The 25,608-nt window shown below is 46.0% G+C and overlaps 1 protein-coding gene and 1 long non-coding RNA gene across 2 annotated transcripts in view; one reads left to right on the forward strand and one right to left on the reverse strand.

Moving 5' to 3' along the window:
• The first annotated feature begins 3,395 nt into the window (after positions 1–3,395).
• LOC115409251 (uncharacterized) lies at positions 3,396–23,678 on the forward strand. The gene is made up of 3 exons (XR_003933928.1): positions 3,396–3,456; positions 13,680–13,682; positions 23,631–23,678. It is a non-coding gene; the product is annotated as an uncharacterized LOC115409251 (long non-coding RNA).
• Positions 9,434–25,608, reverse strand: part of pou2f2a (POU class 2 homeobox 2a) — a 63,782-nt gene continuing 47,607 nt past the window's right edge. Inside the window, exons 2-17 of the mRNA XM_030120340.1 lie at positions 23,742–23,798; positions 23,566–23,594; positions 22,883–22,939; positions 20,590–20,718; positions 19,665–19,841; positions 19,536–19,619; positions 19,197–19,311; positions 18,852–18,943; positions 17,742–17,996; positions 17,506–17,647; positions 16,615–16,763; positions 15,636–15,833; positions 15,464–15,512; positions 13,696–13,834; positions 12,862–12,935; positions 9,434–10,280 (exon numbers count right to left, since the gene is read on the reverse strand). Of these exons, the coding sequence (XP_029976200.1) occupies positions 9,892–10,280; positions 12,862–12,935; positions 13,696–13,834; positions 15,464–15,512; positions 15,636–15,833; positions 16,615–16,763; positions 17,506–17,647; positions 17,742–17,996; positions 18,852–18,943; positions 19,197–19,311; positions 19,536–19,619; positions 19,665–19,841; positions 20,590–20,718; positions 22,883–22,939; positions 23,566–23,594; positions 23,742–23,798 (2,135 nt within the window). The 3' untranslated portion in view covers positions 9,434–9,891. The remainder of the gene's footprint in view (positions 10,281–12,861; positions 12,936–13,695; positions 13,835–15,463; positions 15,513–15,635; positions 15,834–16,614; positions 16,764–17,505; positions 17,648–17,741; positions 17,997–18,851; positions 18,944–19,196; positions 19,312–19,535; positions 19,620–19,664; positions 19,842–20,589; positions 20,719–22,882; positions 22,940–23,565; positions 23,595–23,741; positions 23,799–25,608) is intronic.

Here is a 25,608-nt window from a genome sequence, read left to right on the forward strand (position 1 = left end):
TAGTTTCTCGCTCCACATCGAATAAAAGTCAAGCTGAATTAGAAAACGTTGAGTTCTCCACGTATTACAGGCAGAGACAACCTGGACATACAGTAGCAGAGGATTCCCTGATAAGGCATGGAAAGTTCCAACAGGACGCGTGTTTACTCTTTTCTGCCAGCCGGTCGCTTTATAACGAGCACTGAAACTCATCTGAACAAGGTGAAACTCCTCTTCACCAAGACAAACATAAAGATCGCACTTTGTTATTGGTTTGGTACTATTTAGATGATTTTTAATATTTATAAATGAATTTTTGTTTTTTTTCGCTCCTTTTAGTGATTTGGTGAGTCAGTATTTTTACGTCAAAAAGGATAATTAGTTATAAAAATATAGAATAAAACTGATGTAACCAGCTGAGAAACGAGTGAAAGTCTTGAACTTTCACACAGGAAACAAGTGTGTGATATTGAAGTTAACATATCTGCAATAATCCACTCAGAACGAGACTCACAAATAAATTCAGTGAAAGCTGGACATCTTGAAGACAGGGGCCTGAAAATTAGACGAATGAAGACACTAAAGGCTTTCTTTATTTTCCCACGTGTGATCACTGATCAACAAAAAAAAACCAAGAAACTCACAGAAGGAGAAAAGCTTCATCCTTTTATCTCACGTTCTGCTCTGTCGTTTCTCTGTGGCTCGGTTGGTGAAGTGGGTTGTCTTCTTCATCGCAAGGTCGCAGGTTCAACTCCCCACCTTGTGCTGCCAAGCCTCAAAGTGGTGTTGAGCAAGGCATTGAACCAAAAGTTTCACCACTGGTGTTTGAGTGTGTATGAAAGGATTAATTAATAGCACACACACACACACACACACACACACACATAAAACGACCGCCTAAGTCAACGCAGCACCGAGGGTAACAGGTTGAGACTGAAACCGGCAGGATTTCCCATATTCATAACAGACATTAGCGGCGCGAATCGGCGGCTGAAACAGGAGACCGGAGCGGATTGAAGCAGAGTGTGTGTTGGACGGAGAACTGAAGCGAGCGGCTCTGACCCGGAGCCGTTTGTGTGCAGCTGGATGCCCGGTGGTCGGGAGGAGGCATGTGGATGATGGTTTGGCTGATCCGTGACATTACAGGCCCTCATACGAGCCTGGAACCGGCTCATAAAAAACTGATGAGGAGAAGCATGTAGAAACTGGCTGAAGATGCAGTTCGGCTTCGATCTTTGGTCCCGAAACAACAGAAACAACTTCGACTCTTTCAAGCTCCAGCAGTTGGTGGTGGGAGGTGCAGGCTGATGTGCAGCGGCGCCGCTCGAAAACATGGCAACAAGAGCAACAATCATTAAATATCTATAATCCGTGGTGGGATGCGGGGCTCCGGTCCCGGCCTGCTTCCAGCCCCCTGAATGATTGAAGGGTTTCCCTCCCGACGGCAGCCCCCGACACGTGTAAAGCAAAGAGCAAATACGGGATGAAAATCCCTTCTGCTCCGTCAGCAACTCTTCAACAAAGAGAACAGAGCAGAGAGAAAGCAGCATCACTATCACTTCGGCCATCCCAGCTCCGACCTCTGACCTCCAGCGGGATAAAGCGGTATAGAAGATGAAGACACGGACGTAGTTTTGTTCAGAATAATCACATTTAAGTTATAACCAGACCTGAATGATTGGCTTCACTACAGCCGAGGATAAGAAGTGTTTATTGGACGAGGAAAATAACAGTCAGACCTGGTCCCAGCCCGGTGTCCTCAGGAGGGTCATGGTTTTACACCATTAACCCGGCAGACTAAACAAAGGCCCTGGAAGGGTTTTTCCCCTCCTGGTCTACCTGAAGGCGTCTGAACAATGCCTCCTTTCTCCGACTGTTTTTAATTCTCCAGAGCGCCCTGACATTCCTCTGATTTACTATCGTGCGTGACCCTGGATGACCTCTGACGGCTTTATGTCTCTGAAGGAAACGGCAGTTTACGACGAAGTCCTGAGATTGTTTTCACAATTACATTCGCCATAAAAATGAAACTCAAAGTAGCGTTTTCTGAAACTCGGCTGTGAATATTTGCATGAACTAAAGTTCCGGTGGGCTCAGTCGCTACTTTTTTCTGGTGAAAACCGACAGAGAGCTGCTGTCTCTCTCTCTCTCTCTCTCTGTCCTGTTCACTCAGCTTCCTGTTAGTTTTAGCATTTTGACATTGTTAATTGTTATAAGGTATTTTTCTCTGTGTGCGGTTTAATTCCAAAAATAAACAAGGCCAACTTGTGGCCTAACATGAAAACTACATTATTTTTTACTTGTTCTGCCGTTGCCATGGTAACATGCAAAAGAAAAAAACATTTTTTAAAGCAAAAATTGAAATATAATATGCTTTTAATTGTTTTTAAATCAGTTTAAAGTCATAACCTGCTGAACCCTCAGTCATTACAACTTATCTGATTGATTGATCAGTTGATGTCAGGCTAAAGCTAAAAGTCGAGACTTTACAGGAGCGTTTTGTCCTCCTCCTCGTTCAGCGACATCTGCGTGAAAACAACCGAACTCAAAGAACAACCAGGACACGGGAGATGACTTTGGTCTAAATTCGCACTTTATTTCTAACACTTACAGGTTTGGTTCTGTCCCCGTTTCCCTGGCCCCCCAAAACAACAGGCACACAGATAGCGATGAGTCAAGGGACGGTCGAGAACAGCTTCAAACCCAAACGTTTCCAACAGAATCAGGATATAGAATCAACTCAGACAGAGAGAGCCTCGAGGTCGAAAAACAGCATATCGTAAGCATACTTCAAAACGGAAAGAAAAGGAGCCAAGAAACAGATACTAAAGCTCACAGAGTGGTGTTTGTTTCCTCTTTTATCTTCATCACCACCACCATCATTATCATCATCATCATCATCATCAGGCTATATTAAAGAACACTTTTGGAGTTTACATCATAAAATTGCGGGAGTTATACAATGCGGAGAAAATAAAAACTTAAAAGCAAAGTGTGAAGAAACAGTGGAGCTCTTTGGTTTTCACTATTGAGGTTTTTTCTTTGCAGTAAAATCTATCTTTGCTGTCCTCGTAACCTTTGGATTTAAGCTGCATTGTAGAAAAAATAGAAAGGAAACACGTTTCTTTTAGATTTCTCCTTCATAAAACAACAATAAGACGGGGCAAACAATGCTGACTGAAGTTATCCTCTCATTTATCTTCACTCTGTCTGGTAAGCAGGTATTATTAACATTTTGTGTTCTCAAGGCCAGAAAACGTTGATATTTTCAACAGAGTAGTAAAATTAACATTCACAGCCACAGAAGAACTACAGTAGAAAAACTGCCAAGGCCTGAAGTGCTCTTATTATCCGACAGTGTTTTCATATTGACTTCAGGCGCTGGATATCATTTAGCTTTTAATCAGTTACGGTCCCTAACAAGAATCCTGAATGCTTATATACACATGGAATGACTGTGAGTGTGTGTGAGTGTGTGTGTGTGTGTGTTGTGTTTGTCGTGCAGCGCCTCACTGTGGCAGTTTTAACTTTGGTATCATTCTCTGTCCACCACAGACGAGTCGGACTACACAGGCACACATACAGACGGAGCTGCACTGCTGTTGGAGCACGAAAATCAAAGAAAACAACCTGAAGATGTAAAAAAAAAAAAATAAAATAAAAAAGAAAATGAAAGAAAAGACAGAGACGTTGTTGAGTTGGAGGTGAAATCCACTCGTAGCTTTCTGGTGGATTTCAAAACCACACACCAAAAGAACATTTGTACTTCAAGTACAAACAGTGAAGCCGGAGTTGAAACGTTTCCCTCCGACAGCAGTGATGGATACACACACACTCTCCTCTCCGCAAAACACACCCTGGAGTGTCCTGCAGGTTAAAGCCACGCAAACAACTGCTGAGTGAAAAATCCTCCTCCTTCCCTTCGTCGCCTGCTCGGGTCAGCTTCACATCCCTCACTCCTGAGTTCAGACAAGTCACATCTTTTTTTTTTTGTTTGTTTGTTTTTTTTTTTTTTTCTCTAAAAAGTTTTATTTCTCATCTTTTAAAGCTTGAATGTCTATTTGGTTTTGTTTTGTTCCCGTCAGAGTGTCAGAGGTATGAGTGGAGGCCCTCGTCCTGAGGCGGGACGGAGGAGGCCGCAAAGCCTTTTCTGGAGAGCAGAGGAGGAGAACGTGAGCGACGAGACTCGCCCGCCGGCGTGGAAACGCTCCGACCGAGCGCCGAACAGAGAGAGGAGCACAAATTCAACTTATTAGGAGTGTGTGAGGCTGAGCGGGATCACACTGCTCATATTTCAGAGTCAGGCCAGTTTCTGGAGCTCCGATTGACCTTTACGACCTTTACTCCTACTGCTTGATAAGCAGGCCAACAAGATCTTTTGTTTCAGCTTCTTAACGGATCATAAATAAATACATAAATAAATAGAAGAGCAAGAATCAAGAAAAGGAATAAATAAAGGCAGATAAACACAGTGAGAGCTTTGTGGGATCGGAGTCTGAAGATAAAAAAAAATGTAGAAATTAATATTTCTTCAAAAGATCCATTCAAAGTCATTTTTGTTGAAAAATCTCAATTTCTGATGGAGATTTGCTCTCAGATGTAAGAAACTGTTTTTGCTGATCATGTGTCGGAGCAAAGCAGCCTTTTGTTACTTTATCTTTCCATGAGGCCACATGGGAAAAAATTTTAAGTGAAGACTATTGATTACATAAAATAACTTAAGTGTTGTTGGGAATTTATTATAAACCTCTATGAATCTGCGTATCTTGTCGAAAATATAAAACGTTGGGTTGAAACAATGACTTAGAAATATGGCCAGTTGCTGTGTTTCAGACATTTAAACGGATTATTTTTAAAGCAAATTGGAGAGTTTTGATAAAACAGCGACAGCAGCCCTGCCTGCCATCTTATCATCTTCTCTTCTGTGGAGCTTCACTTTAAAGCGACATGCACTGGACGCACAGTGGAAGCAGATTTAGGAATGTTGGAGTTTCCAGAGCAGCACGAAGCCGACTGAGGTCTGACACACAGCCTCACACACTCCCTGAACGAGCTTCCTCCTTTTCTCTCCACGCCTCGGTCTGCAGGTTTGGTTTCTGCTTTAGAAACATTCGTTTGGCGTCTTTTCTTCTCGTCTTCATCTCAACAGCGCCACCCCCCCCCCCCACACCTCCCCCCTCTCCCCCTCTGCAGATACAAGCCTCACAACAACCCCTGAAAAAAACTATTACAAAGATCCAGAAAGACTTAAATAGAATCCAATAAATACATAAATAATCAATAAATAAACAAGGCGAGAGACAAAGAGGTTCATAAAATACAAACAGACTATTTTCCCCCCGAAAAAGCACACACCTCCCTCAGACAATAAATACAAATACTTTTTTTTTCCCGTTTTTTTCTGACAAAGAGCCCGTGAGAGATAAAGAGTTTTAAAGCTTTTGGTTCTTAAATCAAGTCTCGGTCTTCGGTCGTCAGAAAGGTTAATAGTCGCAGTAGTTTTCAACAAGTCAGAGCAGGTCAACATGTGTTCTCTCCTCCTACCAAACCTAGAAGAACTAAAGATACATTCCCTCTAAAGGTGGACAGCCTTCGCTCGCTCCTCCGGGTCTCCGGTTGCCTTCGGTTTCGCCGTCCGTTCAGGTTAAAGCGACCCTCTGCTTTCCGCCCGAGTCTCATTTCCTTCTCTTCTCCATCACAGAGAAAATCCGTCCAAACATGATTCACTGCTGCTCGGCAGAGCCGTGCGATGGAAAACCCTGATATCTGATCATTCAGATCAATTCACTCGGTCAGACTGTGATAGTTTCCATTTCACTCTTCTGTCCATGTTTGACTGATAATCTGAGTCTGTTTCAAGTTTTAACACTTTTTACTTTATTCTGCTGCTTGGTTTGTTTTTCAGATTTAATTTCTCGCTGCTTGTTGTTTTACTTTAACATTTTGATTTGAATCTGTTTGCTTTTCTGTCATGTTTTTTACATTTGTCCCACTTCTGTCTGTTTCTAAGTGATTTAAATCTGTAATCTCATCACATTAAGCTCATCCTCGAGTGGTTCTTTATAAATAAACCTGCTTGGTCTCTGTTTTCATCCATTTTCTCTCTGCTCCTCTTGAGTGTGCTCATATTCTACATCTGTGAAAACCTCTTCATTTCCTTGCAGACTGATGTTCCTCTCGCCTGCTGTATGTTTTCACACTTTTGTTAAATTATTTTCAAGCACAGCGGGGAAAACATCCAGCTCCCTCCTGAGTGGCTTCAGCAGAACAGAATAAAAAAAAACTACAAGAATGGTTTATAAATTGAAGGAAAACAAGATTTTAAAAAAATGACGCTAACTCTCACACATGAAGAAACTCATCAGATTAACTCTAAACTCATCAGCTGCAGACTGATGTCAGACTGTAATCTAATCTGATCTGAATAAATGTTGGAGATATTTTCACAATGAAAGAATTAAACTCTTTTTTTTAACTAAGTTGTGTTCATATAATTCACGTTACGTTGAATTTTGATATCTCAAAAACATTTTCCATGTGCACTGAACAGTGTTTCATTGCTGCATTTCATGCGTGGATGAAAGACAGTTTGTTGGCTACATCTCATTTACTTTGAAAGTGTAAGGTTTGACCGAATGCTTTATTTTCACATTTTAATTCATTGTCTTTAGACTTAGAATGAATTCAGTTTTAGAAACATGATTTTATCAAATTATTTGAAAAATTACATAATCACTTTTCTGTTGATCTGTCTGATGACTTTTTACTTTTATTTCCAATAGAACTTAAAAGAGTCAGTCAATGGGTCGAATCAGCACTTGTATTTTGGGGTCATTTTCAACAGTTAAACACTATGAAGAGGGAGATATGTCTCAATAAATCTCATTTCTTCAGCCGGCTGCAGAATAAAGAGTCACGAGACATTTTCCAACATTTCTCACAGGATGAGAGATCGGAGAGATTTTGATCCACAACAATTTAAGTTCCACCGATCAGGGGGAAAACATCAGAAGGTCAAACCTCACAGGGAGTGTAACTCAGAGCAGAACAGTGTGTGAACTCGGTTTGCTCCTGCTTACAGGTTTTCTTCGTCAGCTTTGAGACAGTTCTCCATTTTACAGGCAGCAGTGAATCGAAGCGGGAGAAATCAGTGTGAATGTAGAACTTCAGGAAACAGATTCAGGCAGAAAATGAGCAGAGTTTTGCTTTTAACTGTCTGAAATAAGTACTGGCTGATATTATTTTGGTAGGTATGCAACAGAATTACACACACACACACACACACACACGCACACACACTTGGCCGCATACACACAGACACTCGACTTTGTGCATTGGTTTGGTTGTTCTATTTGGTTGTAAGTCTAAAAAGTTTTGCTTTTGGTTTTCAGTTTTGGCTTTTCCATAATATTCTGGATAAAAAAAGAAAAAAAAAAAGAAAAAAAAAGGTGGTTTCTTCCTGGAAGCTACATTTTCACAGTTATTTCCAAGCATAAAAGAAAAAAAAACCAAAAACAAAATAAACCCGGAGCATCAACAGAAGAGACAAGAAGATATGAAAATAGGCAACACATCGAAGACCCCCCCCCACCACCCGACCCCCCCCCCCCCCCTCCCTCCTCCATATTAAGTAGAAAGCAATGGGACGAATCCATACATCAGTAACAGACACACTATGGAAAGCAAAAAAACAAAAATATATATATTTTCTCAAAGTCAGTTTGTTGAGGTTATTCCATATTTTTATCCATCCAGGAGAAAAGAAAGTGAGAACAAAGGGCGCCGGCAGTGGGAGGGAGGGACCGCTTCCGTCTGTCGATACAAGAACAGCAATCACAGCGAAAGACGGACAGACAGACAGGGCCGCGCTCGCCCCCGCTCCCCCGTCCTCCCCCTCGCTTTGTATTTGGTTTAGTTACAGTTCAGTCACTCGTACATAACTAGTAGCAGTAGTCGTAGCTTTGGGTTTTGGGTTACTTTTTGGTTTTTTGGTCCGCTGCTCCAAGCGCACCTCCTCCTCCTCCTCCTCCTCTTCCTCTTCTCGTTTTTCCCCCTGCAGCTTTCCATACCTTTGGCTCCTCCGCTCCTGACGGCTTCTCCTCCTCCTCCTCCTCCTCCTCCTCTTCTTCCTCTTCTCCTCGTTTCTTTTGGCCCTTTGATCTGATCTTTGGAGACAAAGGAGAGGGGCAGATGGGGAGGGAGGGGTGGAGGGCAGGGGTTTGGGGGCAGTAAGGGGAACGCCGGTGCTTCACCTCTTTCTTTTGTTCTTTTTTTTTTTTTTTTGGTTTTGGTCTTTCTTATGCTTGCAGTGTGTATGTGTTAAGTGTGTGTGTGTGTGTTTTCCCTTTGACACTGCTGAGGTTTTGTCTGGACACTCGTCTCCCGGGCGAATCCAGAGACAACGCTGCCAGAGGCGATGCTTTGGTATCCAAGAGTGACTGTCTGGCGGTGGATGAGCGGTCTGAAGGATGACATGGCGATGCTATGAGCGGCGCATGGGGGTGATCACAAATCAAAGCAGGCAAATAACGCTGGGAAAGAAGAAGAAGGAGAAGAAGAAGAAGAAGAAGAAGAAGAAGAAGAAAAAAAAATCCCAAGACTTCTTTGTTTGTCCACATCTGCCTGCGGTTGCGTGTGTTTATGTGAATATTCTCTCTGTAGGCAGTTTAAATTCGGTTCATCTTTGGTTTGTGTGGAGATAAAAACGACGTCGGTGCTGAAGGTGAGGATGGGAAAAAGACTTTAACAGGAGACCAGAATGGAAAATAAGCCCAAATATTCACTGTGGATCCATTAAAATGACTTTAAGATGTAATATTTCACTGATATTTTCAATTTAATTGGCCATTTTTTTTGGCAGAAAGGAGGGTTTTGCTACATCTATTGAACACCAGCACACAAGAAAGCTTTGAAAGTCTAAATTTGGGACGGCAGGATGTGTGTTTCCTTCATGGTGCCGGCCAGCAGCGTGACCGTGGTGGTAAACCCCACCCGTCCGCTACTCCAGGCTCATTAAAACAAACGCCGTCCGCGGTCAGGTGATGAGTGTGACGCTGCGAGGAGGGGACAGAGGTAGGTCGACATCCTGGGATCAAACATTCAGCGCTACCGCGAGGAGCCACGACTACAAAGCAATAGAAAAATAGATGCTTTCGTTAAGTTTCCAACTGAAAATAAATAAAAGTAAAATGAACTCCTGAGTGAAATGGAAAATGTTTGGCATGAGGGAGGATGAAGCTGATCCTGGAGGGATCACAAAGTCTTTTTGAACTAAAGCTTTTCTCTCCGTTTGTTGTTTTTTTTTTTTTTTGTTGTTGTTTTTTTTTTCGTCTTTTTTTGGTTTTCAGTTTTTGGTATTTGGAGATTTTGGTTTACATCTTTGTCAGTGTGTGTTTCTCTTCCAGCAAACTTCCTTGCTTTCTTTTTTCTCTCCTCCACTCCTTAAAATTTGGTAACGACCACACGGCCCTCCGGTGCTTGCTGAACAAGTCTTTTTGTTTTCTCTTTGCCTCCCGTTTCTCACACACAGTTCTCAGTTCTCATCCCCGCCCTCGCTCACTTGGTCTTTTTCTTCTCCAGCCGTTAAAAAAGCACGGTGAGACACTCCTCGGTGCCCCGTCTCCAGACGCAGATCATTATTTGGTTTCAGATTCCCCTCCTCCGTTCTGCATTTCTCTCTATCCTCTCCATCCCGCCTCTCTTCCTGCCCCCTCCCCTCGTCCATGTGTGTATTTTTGGCTTCAGAAGACTTCGGAGGGGAGACGCAGAGAGATGGATCAGACAGAGAGATGGCTTTGGTTGAAAGGCGAGGTTGTAAATTTAGATTCTTAAAGCTCCTTGAACGCTTCTCCCTCCTCTTCCTCCTCCTCGTCCTCCTCTGATGGGATGCTTTGGTGGTCAGTGGTGGGGGGGTCACTCGGCCATGGCCCCTCCCAGAGGCGGCGGCGAGGCTTCGCTGAAGGAACAGAAAGAGGCGGGGCTCGAACAGGGAGACTCCTCCGGGCACGAGGTGGGGCTCATGAGGTTGCTGGTGCCGGCGGGCGGAGACTGGGAGAAGGGGGGCCTCGGGCCGCCGGCCCCCCCGCCGCCGCCGCCGCTGCTGCTGCTGACCAGCCCCATGGCCGGAGAGGAGGCGGCGGCCATGGAGCCGGTCACCATGGGCAGGAGGGTGGGGCGGTTGAGGAAGAGAGACGGGCGGAGAGAGGCGGGCACGCCGGGACCGCCGGGTCCCCCCAGGAGCATGTGGCCCGCCCCCCCCTCCAGGCCTGAGAGGGGCAGCTGACCGCCGCTGGCCGCCAGGGCTACTCCACCAAGACGGAGGCAGGCGGAGGACAAACGGGACGGAGAGACAGCAGGTGAAGAGAGAGAGAGAGAGAGAGAGAGAGAGAGAGAGAGAGAGAGAGAGTCAGTGAACAGAAGGATCAGATTCAGAGAAAACTTCAATCTGGATGAAGATGACAAGACCTGAAGGAAGCACAGCGAGACGCTCAGGGAAAGATCAGTTTACCCAAATCAACACTTCGTTTACGGTGCGATTTGATCCGATCTGACTGGAGGAGCAGCGGCTCTTAAAATCAAATTACAGCAGTATCCACCATCTCTGAAACATTACTGAAACATTTTCTGATTAAAAATTACTCAAACATGTTAATGATTAAAAGCCAAAACTGAAATTCCCTTTTTCTTTTCTCTTTTTTTCGCTGTGTGTTTGTTATGAACACCACAGGATGTTTTAAAGACGGAGATCTTTAACGCACCCTGAGGGGGAAGACTACAGGCAGTCTGATGCACGTCCAACTTTTATGACTTGTCTGTAAGTCTGTCTGCACTCTAACATCCATTACATTCATTTTAACTCCAGTTTTTGTTTTTTATTCTCTGTTTGTTGCTCTTTAAGCCGACATCGTCTCATATTGACACGGAAAACTTGTGGCTCTGTCACAAATCACACCTGTTCACATGCAGCTTATCAGACTTTTTGGTTAGTTTTTCATGATTGTCATCCACTTTGTGTGAAGACAGTCAAGAATTTGACATCTCGAGGTCATCATCGTCATCATCATCATCATCACCACCACCACAAATAATGCATTTACACAATGCAATAAACAATGAGGGCTATTTGTTGCACATGCATGGATATGAATGAACGAATGAAAGGATGAATAATTCAATTTCTAGCAGAACTAAAACAAAAATGTTCAAAAACGCTCAATAAGTTAATAAATTGCTTCAGTTTTGCCAAAATAAAACTGTGCTATACTGGTACTGATTCACAGTCTGGATTTTGACTGAATATTTCTGAAGGTTTCCTAAAAGCTGACCTGCCACATATGGCAGTCTCCTGCATGCTGAAGTCTGCTCAGAGGAAAATCCACTGGAGAAACTAATAATTGCCCGAAAAGGAGGATTTCAGAGCCGGTGGGATTCTTCTCCCGCCGTTACAATGCACTGAAGCACATTTCGGCTCGGAGAAGTTTTCCTGCTGCTCATGCAGAAGAATAACCCGTCAATCAGTCCAAACTCCGCCATAACAGAGTGACACCTGCCAACTTTTGGATTCCAGCGTAATAGTAAGCCCTTTTATCCATTACAGGTGTAAACATTCATAGCATGTGTGGCCCCAGAGGGATCCTTTCACGTCAACACTTCATCTCTTCACCGCCTCCTTCAGCCCATAACTCCATCAGAGCCCACAGTGCCAGAGCTGCAGTTTCCATAACAGACTGTATCCTTCTCATCAACTCATGGCCTGGAGGACGCCGCCTCTGAATGACGCCAAACAGAGGGAGCGGGAAGGCGAGAAAAGGAGGGCGAGGTCTGAATTGATGCTATAGGGGGGGGGGAAGGAGCACATGAAGGATTCAACGCTGAGCTTATTTGTGATGCTTAATTGATTTGGCAGCAGATCATCTCTTTCAAAAAAAAAGAGGGGGGAATTTTGAGTGAAACCTGCCTGTTTAGCCAACAGGCGCTGATATTGAGACGGGGGGATTGAGGCCGTTCAACTGCCGGCCGTAAGCTGACTCGGCCTCCTAAGCTTTGCCATGAGGGGCTCTTGTCACTCTCTGATAATGGCGGGCTATTGTACAAGAATCAAATTGAATCTTTCATCATACTGAGCGATTCAAAAAGTTTGAAGAGGAGGAGGAGGAGGGGGAGGAGGAGGAGGAGGAGGAGGAGGAGGAGGAGGAGGAGGAAGGGGGGTCGAGCAGCTCGCTGTTGGCAAACTGAAGCTTTGCAAAGAAAATTCATCTTGGACGGAATGGGTGACGGGCGAAATGGGAAGAGGGCTTTAGAGATGAAGACCCACGAGAACCCGCAGGGCCAAAGGGGACAGTGTGCATGCTCACACACACACGCACACGCACACGCACGCACGCACACACACACACACACACACACACACACACACACACACACACACACACACACACACACACACACACACACACACACACACACACACACACACACACACACACACACACACACACACACAGTCTTGTATTTCTATCCTTGTGGGGACCGTCCATTGACTCCCATTCATGTCTAGCCCCTAACCCTGACCCTTACCCTATCCCTAACCCACAACACAACAAAGCCTAACCCTAAAGAAATGTTTTTGCACTTTTACTTTTTTCAGTAACAACAACATGGTCAAGAAAACACTGTTTCTCCTACTTAGGACTGGAAAAAGGTCCCCACAAGGCACGTCGTTCCACGTTTTGCTATCCTTGTGGGGACATTTGGCCCCAACAAGGATAGAAATACAAGAACACACACACACACACACACACACACACACACACACACACACACACACACACACACACACACACACACACACACATCATGCACACACACATCATGCACACACACCTTGCATGGTAGCCAGGGGATTGCTCCCAATGAGGGCCTGGTTCATCCCTGTGCTTACTCCCATCATTGTGTTCCTGAAAAGTGGAAGGTCCACAAATTCACACACACACAAACACACAAACACACACCAGGAACATTCATACATGTGGAGAAACATTAGTCAAGTTAAAAGACGAAAACTCAACAAATTCTTTAGCAATGACCTGAAAGCTTCTATGTTTCTCTGTTTGAAGCACACAGTTGAAGTAAATTAATTCTCAAGCAGAGCACTTTTAAAAGCAGAGGAAACTCGACAAGAAAAAAAAATTAAATTACATTTGAGAAAAGGAAGAGGAAATGGCTGTTAGAACACATCGTGTTGAAGAGTAGTGCAGTTATGTGGTAAAGTCATTCTGATCTATTTGTAGCTGTCCTCTTCTGTCAGACCTGCCTTTATACACAGCTGTTTTTTATTATTGTAGATGTTCAGTGACATATCTGTGTGTGTGGCTCTGATAACAGATTCACTCATCGATCGACTGGAGGAAGATGCTCTACAGTCTGTACATTCCTCCTCCAATAAGCAGGACTTTATTCAAATAGCGGCGAGGACAGAGACACAGTTTGATGAAAATAGGGAGCAAGGAGCCTATTGACACCCCGAGAACTCCACAACCAGTTATATATGATCAAGTATCAACACTGAAAACCACAGGCTGGGGCTGTTTTCATATCCATACATGATTTGTTCAAGAACAGAGTGAGGAAAAAAAAAAAGGGTTTGATGCCTGAAATATGCTCGTCCCGTTGCTTTCGGCTCATCATATAAACATAGGGAGGCGGTTTGAGACTCACCCAGTGTTGAGCCCGGGGGTCCCGAGGCCGGGAGGAGCCGGGCTGGCTGTGCTATGAGGAGGCGGGGTCACAGAAGAGGAGATGGCCGCCGAGCTGACCGGAGTCATGGGGCAGGACGCCGACGGTGACGAGCTGGCGCCTGGGGAGGAACACGAAGCAGGTCGGCGGTGAAGCGGTGCTGCGGGTTTTCCTGACAGTTACAACGTTATTACTAAATAAAGACTCCGGTGACACCGAGGTTCACCAGCAGTCGGGGTCCCGACTCGCCGAGCGTCTTCTTCACCTCCACTCAGCTTCGGGCTGCAGAGAAGTTTGTGACTGGAAAGTATTAGCTTGGGCTCAACGGGCCAATAAATATCCAGCTGTGTTTGTTACCTGTCAGGTCATCTGTCATCTGACTGAAGTCTGGGACGGAGCACGCTGAAGCCCCGCTCTATAAATCATGAGGGCCAGTCATGACTCACCGAGGTAAACAACTCAGGATGGGACCACAGCTTCCATGTTGTTCTCGACAAAACATCATTTTCCAGACCAGTCTTTCTCTCTCCGAAACCTTCTGTCGTGACTTTTGAGATTGTGGAAGGTAAAACAGGGGCAGAGCTCTCAGCCATCAGCACAGGGCGGATAATACAGTCTCCCCTCTTAAAATCAGGCTGTTTGATCCGGCTCTAGTTCAGGCCTGCTCAGGTCTTTCTGAGTCCGTTTCTCTTTTTTTTTTCATTAACTTCATGGCCCGAACCATCGTCTCGGTGATTCTGCTGTACGTTCAGAAAGATGTGAAACCTGATCTGAAGCTCTGAGCTTTTCTCCTCTGCAGATATCAGTCTGCAGCAGAGGTGGTCTCTCCAGGTCCTGGATGGTTTAGGTCAGGGCTGTGCGATATGTCGGCCGTCACATCGGAATCGAATAATTCCAGACATTCTTTTTTTTTTTCCCACAAAAAAATTGGTATCTGCAGGATTATTGCACATGATGCGCAGAAGATGAAGGATGAATGTAGCGGATGGATGAGACATTGATATATTCCATTGATGTAAATGTATAAAAAAAAAAAAACTTGTTTTGTGCTGAAATAAATAAAAGGAATTCACTGTCTGGGTCTATTTTTCATTGAATTACACTGGTTACTGGCCGCACCGTGAATATCAGTATTGGCTATTGGTATTATCAACAGAATCCCGAGTTCTCATGAGTCCCTGCTTCAACATGACACATTCAGTAAATTCAGCTGTTCCGGAGCAAGAAGACACTGAAAACCTGCCGCTGTTCCTCCAGAAGCAGGACTGAGCGTCTCTCTGCTCTGAGCTTGTTGAAATTAGATTTGCGTATTTTACAGAAAGCTGTGACGAGAGAATCTAAAAGGTGGGACGGATCAGTGCTCGTCAGCGTTCTGCCTGTTTTGGGAGAAGGCTTGAGGAGGACGTCCTAATGGAGATGAACCGCAGTCGTAAAAGGTTTGGGAAGCGCTAATCGGCATTAGCCAGAGCAGAAAGTGTTTGAAGGTTTAAATTCTTTTTCCTTCTAATTCGCTGATTTTTATCAGATTAGTTTCCTTGGTATTTTATTTGACCGTGAACGGCTTGCTGTAATGTGAGGCAGAAATGTCTTCCACATAACTGATTCTGCTCATCGGCTGTTGTGTGTGTTGTTGTTGTGCACTGTGTGTGTGTGTGTGTGTGTGTGTGTGTGTGTGTGTGTGTGTGTGTGTGTGTGTGTGTGTGTGTGTGTGTTAAGTTCAGTCCCGGTGCAGAGAGTCAGTGCGGCTCACCTGTTGTGCTGAGGCTGGTGGTGACCTGGGACAGACCCTGACTGGATAACTGGACACAGAGAGCAACAGATGAGACATCCCACTAATGTCCACTCATGAAGCTTTGCAGTAGGATGAGTGTGTGTGTGTGTGTGTGTGTGTGTGTGTGTGTGTGTGTGTGTGTGGGGCGTACCATGTGCGGGCTGTAGCAGGGGGCTTTGTGCGTCACGACAGGCGAGGTCTGGCTGGGCAGAGGAGGCGTGGTGCTGCTGGAGGGGTTGATGCGCTTCTCTTTCTGCCGGCGGTTGCAGAACCAAACACGAATCACCTCCTTCTCCATGTTGAGCTGCTCCGCCAGCAGCAGGATCTCCTCCGAGGTAGGCTTCTGGTTCTGAGGGGCGGAGAGCGATGGGTAAACAGATAGACGGGAAGACTGCAGGCTTCTGTCACAAATAAGATGATAGCTGCTGGATAAAAGGAGGCTTATCTAAAATATTATCAGCCTCTGGACGTGGGGAGAAAAGCTTTGATCAGGGAAGAAGCTCCAGAAACACGTCAGTATTCTCAACATCTCACACCGGGACCGCTTGAATTCAGGACCAAACAAACACCGTTAAATAACATCCTTCAAACGGTGTCAGTCCAAACTGCACATTCTCATCTCCGGAAGAGAAAAGCAAGAATGGAGCATCAAATGTTATCAGCACATAATAAAGCTCCGGCGCCAGTATTATCATTCGCAGAGCACAACTCTGAGCATTTCTAGAATTCACTGTCAATTACAACATTCCAGCTCAAAACTCATTTTAAGACTCGTCCTTTGTAGTTTCATAAAGTCGATAAAAAAGAGTTTGAGAAAATCTGTTGAAAAGAGTAAAACTGAGAAGGAAATAAAATCTCTGAAGGGAATACATTTTCCAAGGCGATACAGAACAGCCGTGCAACAATATAATGTATTTTCAGCAGAAAACAGTCTGCATGTGACTGAACACCGAGTTGTTTTCGTCCTTTAGCCATATTGAAACTGATCTTATCAAAATCAAACATGTCTGCATCAATTATGAGCTCACTAAAAAGATTCACCGGAACATGGAAATCAACGGCTTTTCAGCTGCACTGTGGAATCAGACGTGTAACAACAGGTTAAAGGTTATATGAACCAGGAGTCGTACCGTGCTGAAGTTGCGCTCGAGGACCACGCGCACGTTGGTCTCGATGCTGGTGCGTTTCTTCCTGCGGCGGCCAGGCAGACCCTCGATGCCCAGAAGCGGGGAGGAGATGGAGGAGGGGCTGGGCAGCATGCTGTCCACCGCCATCGTTTCTGCACCGGGAGGCGAAGAAGAGAGGACGGACGTGTGAAGAGAAGGCGGGCTGCCGCGGATCGGCCGGGAGTCACGTTCATCATATTCATACTGCCGGTTTCTCAGCGTATGGAAACTATAGATACACCGAGTGACTCAAATTTCTGTCGCCTAAGTGAAAAATGCACTTCAGGCATGTTGAACAGAACCTCTAATTGAATTATCTTCTCAGGATGAAATAATCTGCAGCAAAATATATGAAATGAAGTTTGATTTATATTTTTTTTTTAAACAAACTTCCATCAGCTGCTGGTTTCAGGACAGATTCAAACCAGATTAAACTGGATTCACACTGGTATGAAGTGGATTCAGATCCAACTAGACTAGTTTAACCTTTGAAATGTTAACTTATTTTGGAATACTTTTAAACTACATTCAGACTTTTTTTAGATTGCTTTTACATTTTTTGTGATTCAAACGATCATAGCTTGAGACTTTGAGAGTAATTTTGGTAAAACCATATTTTATCATTTAACTGTCATGTTAATCAACTTTTGGAAACAGGCTGCAAAATATCTTACAGAGATCTGATGAAAAACGTGAAATATGAATGATTTCATTCAGTTTTTACAAATTCTGTGTTAAAATAAATGTGTTTATTTCTAATGAGTTTGTAGAACTGTGTTTAGTTCTATTCACTTTAAATTCAGAAAAGTGGATAAAGTTTAAAGACAAGTCCAGAGGCGCGTCGGTCAGCTTCACCTGCGTCGCTCAGCCACTTCTCCAGCAGCGGCTTCAGCTTGCACATGTTCTTGAAGCTCAGGTTGAGCGCCTCGAAGCGGGAGATGGTCGTCTGGCTGAAGTCGTTGCCGTAGAGCTTCCCCATGGCCACGCCCACATCGCCCTGACGGAGAGAGGTCGTCAGTGACGTCTCGTCAACTCGCTGACAGGTGGATCGGCGAGCGCAGCCGCCGCCGCCGCCGCCTCCTGCTCCCCACCTGAGTGAATCCCAGTTTGATGCGTCGCTGCTTGAAGGTTCGGGCGAACTGCTCCAGCTCCTCCAGGTCGCTGGGCTCCTCCCCCATGTGACCCCCGTGACCCCCGGCGGTCAGGCCGGAGGTGATGGAGGAAGCCATGGCGCTGCTGGACGAGGAGGCGGCTCCTCCGGATGAGACCACGCCGACGCCGCTGCCTCCGGGCGCCACTACCGCAGATCCGCCGCCGCTGCTCCCAACATCGCTGCTCTTCTCCCTCTGCAACGGCGAGAGCGAGCGAGATCTGAACTGTCGTATCTCACTGATGTTTGATCATCTCGACGTTTCTTTAAGTTAAGATTTATTGACTATTTGATCACATCTACCCCGATGTTACAATCAGAGCACCGTATTGATAACATTGGCACGGAGAGATGTGCAGATGTTTTATTTTTGTGTCGATAAATCATAGAAATCAGTCCACCGTATGCCGAAGGCTGAGACACGCGCATCAGGAAGCTGACCTTGTTTGACCAAACAAATGATGGCGATTTGACGAGCAGCATGAACAAAGTGAAACGACCTGCGTTTTATTCTAAACAGGGGAAGAAATACACTAATTTAGGAATGAGGGACACCGTTTTCTAGCCGTGACCCCGTGAGCTTCGGGGGTTTCGGCTAATCGGGCGCACATCATGCGCGACGCCTGCCGCCGCACGGCTCATTTACATCCACGTCTGAGCGCAGAACGCACAGCAGCAGAGCCGTCGTGGCGTCTGACACGACTTCATCAAGGCCTAATCAAAAATCTATAGCGGCCCTGCGGAGGTGTGAGGATGCATTCATGGATGATCTGACGGAAGGTGAAAGGTGAAGGTCGTGAGATCAGCTGCTTCTGAACACATCATCAGCACGAAACACCTGATTGGACCAAAACTGAAGTCTCTAACGAGAGAGCGGCTTCCCTGGAGCCGTAAAGAGCAGCTGCCGGTTTAGAAAATGAAAAAAACGATGCGCAATCTCATGTGTTTTTGCATTCAGCCGGAGCTCCGCTGCGTTTAGCGGCTGATAGCGGTGAATGTCAGTCTGATAAGCAGTCTGAGGCTCACGGACAGGCGGAGCCGTCCGTCCCACCTGTGCTTGGAGTCCGAGGCGCGGCGGGCTCGTCAGCAGTCCGCCCGGACTTTGCTGAGGTAGCTGGATCAGATTTGGTGTCGAGAGCAAACCTGCACAAGGAAACAGTCAAAATAAATTCTCGTTGTTTCATAAAGACGATCAAATCAATTACCCAACATAAAATACAACAGCGGGTCGAGATTACACGAATCAGTGCAGTAATCAATAACAAAGAGAGCTGTGGGAAAGAACCAGTTCAACAGTTTACCCAAGAAAAGCTAAAAGAATACTTGTTCTGAATTGTGATGAAGCTCAAAGATGACAGTGATGACATTATGGTAATGATGGTGATAAAGTCCTGACCGGGCTGCTGCTGCTGCGCCTGAGCGGGCTGGGAGAGCAGGAACTGGGCCGGAGACTGCAGAGGGTGACCCGGCATCAGGACCAGCTGCTGGAGCTGCAGCAGCTGCTGGATGTCCTGCAGAGAGAAACAGCATTTAGAACAGAGACGGCGCCGAGCTGGCAGCCAGGAGCAAGGCAGCCGGGGCGACTGCAGAGGAGATGCACGGAATTCAACACGCGTCTTTAACATCACTTCAGTTCAATCATGTTTCACAGTAATTTGTAAAACCAGGATTTATGGGGCCCGCTGAAGTGAGGTGTGGGTGGAATCATCCCTTCAGGTGCTGGAGCTGCTGTTACCTGTGCGGTGAGCTGGATGGGCTGTGATAGGGCCAGCTGCGGCGGGGGAGGCGGGGCTTGGACTGCTTGCTCCTGTTTGGTTGGCTGCTGCTGTTGGTGCTGCTGCTGCTGCTGCTGCTGGGACTGAACTTGGCTTTGCTGCTGCTGCTGCTGCTGCTGATGTTGCTGGTTGGCCTGTTGCTGCGCGGCGGCGTGAGCGGCGTGGGCGGCATGGGCGGCGTTCGACTGCTGAACCGCCGCCGCCAAAAGCTGAGCCTGAGCCTGTTGGAGGAGCAGCTGCTGCTGGGCCGGGAGGAGAGCGGCAAGCTGGGAGAGAGCGCCGAGAAGACAGAGGAGGAGAAGAAGAAGAAGAAGAAGAAATGGAGGGAAACAAGGACGGTGAAGAGAAATGAGACAAAGACGTTAACATGCACAAGAAGGAGGAAAGATAAATGACAGACAAATAAGAGGTGGAGGAAAAACAAGACGCAGAGGTGAGGAAAAGACACGAGTGGTCACATAAAAGATGAAGAGTTGAGGACAAAAAGCGGTGAAAAAGTCAGGAGGGAGAAGAGAAAAGTGTCAGACCGGAGGTGTAGGTGGGACTGCTGAAGCAGACAGTAAAAGCATGCCAGAGCAAGACAAGCCAGAAGAGCCACCCACTTAACGTAAAGAACGCTCGGCTTTGGTATTTTCACTGTCGACAAAAATGCCTCACTTCTAGAAAGGTCTGAAAAGAGGCAGTGCGAGTGTTTCCCCGTGCAGAGTTCAGCCGCAGCGCTCCGCCACCGAAGGCGACAGCGCCGAGCTCGAAATCACCCGGCTCGTCTCAATGCAGTTATATAGAAACCCCTTCAACACCTGTGTGTGTTCTGTTATCATACACACACTTCCACTGATTCACAGGCAGGAAAATACAACAAACGACGGTGAGGCAGATGTGTGGAGGACGTTCACTTTCTTTGTATTTACTTTTTGATTGCTAAAATATTTAATTTGGTATTTTTGCGATGAAGTGGGCCTTCAGATCTGCGTGTCTGCTGCTGATTGGTGTGTGTGTGTGTGTGTTTCTCACCCCTGCCAGCTGACTGCCTGCCAGCATCAGCTGCGTGTGGTGATGTTGGGCCTGTTGCTGTTGCTGGGAGGGAGGCGCAGGAGGAGGGACGGCGCTGTGTGTCAGCTCGGAGCTCTCTTCACTCTTTACCTGCACGACGAAGCAGAGACGGGATGCTTAGAAGAAAAAAAAAAAAAAAAAACGCCGACACTCACACAGTATCTCGCTCTTAACATGCACGCCGGCTGATTGTTACTGAGAATCTCACTTTTCCGCGACCTGATTTATGACGAGACGAGACCCTGAATGTGATAAGTGTGTCGATGTTTTGGGGTTTCAGGCTGTGTTCAGCTTCCGCAGTGGGATTCAAACCAGCAAGCCTCAATTTAATTTATCTCTCAGCCACCGCTGCCCGCAGGATTCTTGACCACGACGCTGAAAAAAAAAAAAAGTCCAAATCTATCCTTCTTCTTGGAGGCTTTCTCTGATCACAGAGAGAAACCAGCACTGGTTTAACAACCCAGAGAGAGAGAGAGAGAGAGAGAGAGAGAGAGACTCCTGCTCACGTTTTTGCCTTCAAGCTATTCAGAGTCACCGATCAGCCTCAAACGCAGGGAGATCATGCAAACTTCCCCAGAAAGGTTCAGATTATCTCTGAAGATCAGGAGATTGTCAATGAAATACATTATTTCAGGCAAAACCTGATAAAATTCAGGTGAATTTGGAGACAAATTATTGAGCAAATCATTTAAAAGTGAATGCAATAAGAAATATTACGCTGAGAGTAAAAAAAAAAAACCCCAATCAAACAGTAATTTACTTTGATTCTTCTCACTCCGTTATTGCAAATGCTGATTGTAGTTTGCTAAAAAAACAAAACCCACAAAGATTATTGCTGCAGAGATAATGACATAGAAAAGGTATGTGTTAATCTGGTTCACAGAGTCAAAGAACCGGTTTCCGGTGCAGAAGAAGACAAACCAGATCACAGAAACTCGGCGCCTCGCCGCCTACCCCTGATTCTCAGACTGGAGCCGGTCACCGCTGGAGCAGGACGAGTCAATCCTCCCCGTTTTCATGGTGTCAGAAGAATTCTGCAGCTGCCGACCTCTGACCCCCGCCTGTCGTTACCTGCCCGCGGCCCTGTCATTTCCCATCAGTCACGGCGGCGGCGCGCTGCATCTCCGCCTCTATCACTCACTGTCATCTCCTCCTCAATCTCCTCTTGATTTCACGCGTCTCTCGGAGCTCCGCTCTCGTCTCGGGAGAGGTGGGCGTGGCCTCCGCGTGATTTGCATATTGAATGTTCACAGTGAAATGACACAAATACATTCCCACACACGTGCACGTCGACCCATGTGTATCGGCAACGCAAAGCTACGATCGACAGAGGCGTCGCTTCAAACGACGAATGACCTAGTAAAACCTCAAAATACGTCCCAAAAAAGCAAGGAACAACACATCCGATGGAGGAACTAGAAGCTAGAACATCAGCTTTTTGGCTCATTTTGGCTTTCCAATCTTGGAAAAGTTGGCGCGGCGCCATGCTGACGGCGGTGTGTCATCCCCCTTCTGTTGTAGCAACCGTCTGTAAACAAGCGAGGAGCTGCTGGAGCCGCTCGAACGATCTGGGGAGGAGTTTTCTTTTTTATTCCGTGCCAATTGCTTTGTGTTTGTGAACGGCGCCGACCGCTGCGGGTCAGGTCCGTGTGATGGATGCAGCGAGCGGCTCCCAACTGTCCTGCTGGAAAGCAGAAGCCCTTCTCTCAAACTGCAGATGTTGCTCTGCAGCTTCGGTGTGTGAGCTGCACGAAAACAGTGTTTCATTTAATGTGTTCATTGGGTTGGAAGAATTAACATGATGTCGGCAGCAGAGGTTCATCCTCCTTCAGGTATAAATCACTTTAATTGGAGGCAGAAGGCTCCAGATGCGGCTCGGAGTTCTTAATCCGTCTGAGTAGCGACTTACTGAAGCCGTGCTGCGGCCGCCAGATCGAGGAAGTGATGCTCTTTATGAAAAGTCTCACAGACGCCGCAGGTGTTATCATGTAAATAAGGCGTGTGTGTGTTTGTTTGTGTGTGTGTGTGTGTGTGTGTGTGTGTGTGTGTGTGTGTGTGTGTGTGTGTTTTAGAAGTGACACATTTTAGAAACCGTCTCCACCTTTTCGGAACCAGGGTTACAGTGACTGTAGCTCATCACTCTGCAGCCTTTGCATGGATTTGAGGTGCGACTTCCCCGAAGACTGAGCGCCACATCGTGCACGTACACACGCACACAGGCTCAGTGTGTGTGTGTGTGTGAGGGCGCGCTCACCTTGCTGCCAGCTGGTGTGGGAGAGAGGCTGAAGGGGCTGCTTTTCATTGTCTGGACCTGCAGCGAAACAAACAGGTTCGATGAATTAAACACCTCCAGCCGATCGATATGATCGGAGCTCAGATTGGAATGAAACACCAGCCTGGAAGCTGCCAACAGGTTTACAGCGAGACTCACTCTCGGGCCCCGGAGACGGGCCGCATTGAACCGATATCTCAATCAGTTACACACAAAGTCATCGGCGGACTGAAACGGATAAATAACTGAAGCTGCAATTCTGTTTCATGAAGTAATGAGAAAAAAGGAGAAAGAACAGAAGAACTAACGGAGACAAAGCAAAGAAAACCCAACAGTTACTGTCAGGAGGAAGAGCTGGGTGTGAATGTGTGGTTATTTCCGGAGGGAAATGCTCACAGTTTTCATTAAACATCTCATAGAAATGTTATTATAATAAATAAGTTATATTGAGTTATCACAACAGTTTTAATCTCCGTACTTCCATCAGAGTAATCAGAGTATTTAATTAAGCAAAAGGCAGTTGGCGAATCATGGGGGCATCATAGATTAAATTTCCCAATAATCTCTAACATTTATCACGGAAAAAAGAAGTTTTCGGGACATTTATTTGGCAAAAGTTGTGAAGAAATTTAAAATATCATAAATGAGAAACGTTAAAAACCAACCTGATCATCCGGGCTGTTTCTGTCTGAGTCTGAAACACAAAAGGAAACACACAGTTTAGAATGAGTGCGTGTGTGTGTGTGTGTGTGTGTGTGTGTGTGTGTGTGTGTGTGTGTGTGTGTGTGTGTGTGTGTGTGTGTGTGTGTGTGTGTGTGTGTGTGTAGCCATGTTTTTGTACCTGAACTGTCCCCTGGATAGTCAGCCCCAGGCTTCTCCTCTTTAGACATCCTGATATCTGCAGGAAACAAACACACACACACACACACACACACACACACACACACACACACACACACACACACGTGTCAGAAAGGTGTGTGTGAGCTCAGAGCTTCAGATGAAACCAGGTCACTGGTTCGAGCCCATTAAACACATTAAAACACACAGTTGTGAGAAAACGTCTCATTTCTCCAGACATCGCCGGAGTTGTGAAGGTTCCATGTCTGTGGTGAGGTTTGCTCTGGATGACTTGCTCACAGGCTGCAGGAAGGGACTGTTGCTGAAGTGAATTTATGCCTTTTGCAGTTTTTCATGAGAATCAACTGAAATGTGACATGTGTTAATAAATTGTGGACACAAACTGATTAATAGTGAATCACTGGAGCACAAACAGAGATATTTACAAGTTAATGTGAAACGCTTTACGACAGGCTGAAAACATTCCTCTTGCTCTCATGGTCTTTTTCTTACCTTTTCTAGTAACTGTTTTAATATATTTGTTTTCAGTACCAAACTACTGATATGAGAATTTTCTGATTCATTCAAACTTTTCATCATGAACAAATAAACTGCAACTTACAAACTAAGATATCCATGTATTACAGTTCCTCTAATCAGCCTAAGTGGTTCAAAATGTCCTGTTTTCACCACAGTTCCAACTTCTGTGTGATATAAAGCACAAACTGTGCTTCAGTCTGAAATGGAACTGACACACTGACAGCTTTCATATCAACACAGCCACATGTAAACAAAGAACGCCTCGTTATAATCTTCAGTTTACTGGATACAAACTGCTGCATCAGTTTAAACCTTTTCTCCCCGCTGTGCCTCATCTTTACTGTTTTTTACTGAAATTCTATTTCAAATTCACTGGATGCATAAACAAACGCTGCGCGGCTCTGATATTTGATAAAACGTGTTTTATAAAGAAACTGAGTTGATGTGTTAAAACTCTGACGAGACCCTCGCCTCCTCCTGCACCCTGTTTCTTTTTTTCCACCGTGCATGTGCACAAAGCGAGATGCAGACGATGAAAAGCTTCCTGAACGAGAGGTCAGCTCTCTCCTCTATCACTACGCTCGTCAAAACCACGCCGCGAGGAGAAAGGAGACGATGCAAACGGCAGAGTCTGTAAGAGACATGAACACGTCCTGCACGGTGAGCTCAGACTCCTGCTCATAATTTCACCCGTTTCATTAAGCATGCAGCTGCAAAAAAAAAAAAAAAAAACCCAAACAGAGTTCTCCCTGCGGAAGAACTTCATGCCGGAGCAGCAGGAGTGATGAATCCTCGCTCTCATTCCGCTCCTCTAATGGAAACTCTATTGAGCCGGGAGGTGGGGGCGGGACCGAAGCTCCACCTTCACCCTAACGACCCTCGCCCCGGTTCTGAGGGCCGCGGCGGTAATTGGTCCGAGGAGAATGACGCCACAGGAACTGCTTACCTGAGCACCAGACATTACTCAGCAGGAGCGCTGCCTCCATGTTGGCTGAAACACACACCCGCCCACACACACACACACACACACACACACACACACACACACACACTCCCGTCCCCGCTCCACACTCTCACTTCCTCCGGCCTGCTGCTGCTTCACCTCCAGCTTTTGCAATAAACGGCTTGTTAACGAGTCTCGGTAACGACGAGGACAGAAGGAGTCGTGTGATTTAGAGCACGGCGTCGTTCTGTGGCGAGGAGTTCATGACAGGAAGCAGAACGCTGGAAATAATCAAAGCACGTCTCGTAAAAAACACTCCCGACATCCTCCACCCTGCTGCTGGTCAGCCTGCTCGCCATCGACAGAGCCTCCGTCCTGCTGCTAT

This window comes from Salarias fasciatus, chromosome 22 (genome assembly GCF_902148845.1).
Source record: "Salarias fasciatus chromosome 22, fSalaFa1.1, whole genome shotgun sequence".
Lineage (NCBI taxonomy): Eukaryota > Metazoa > Chordata > Actinopteri > Blenniiformes > Blenniidae > Salarias > Salarias fasciatus.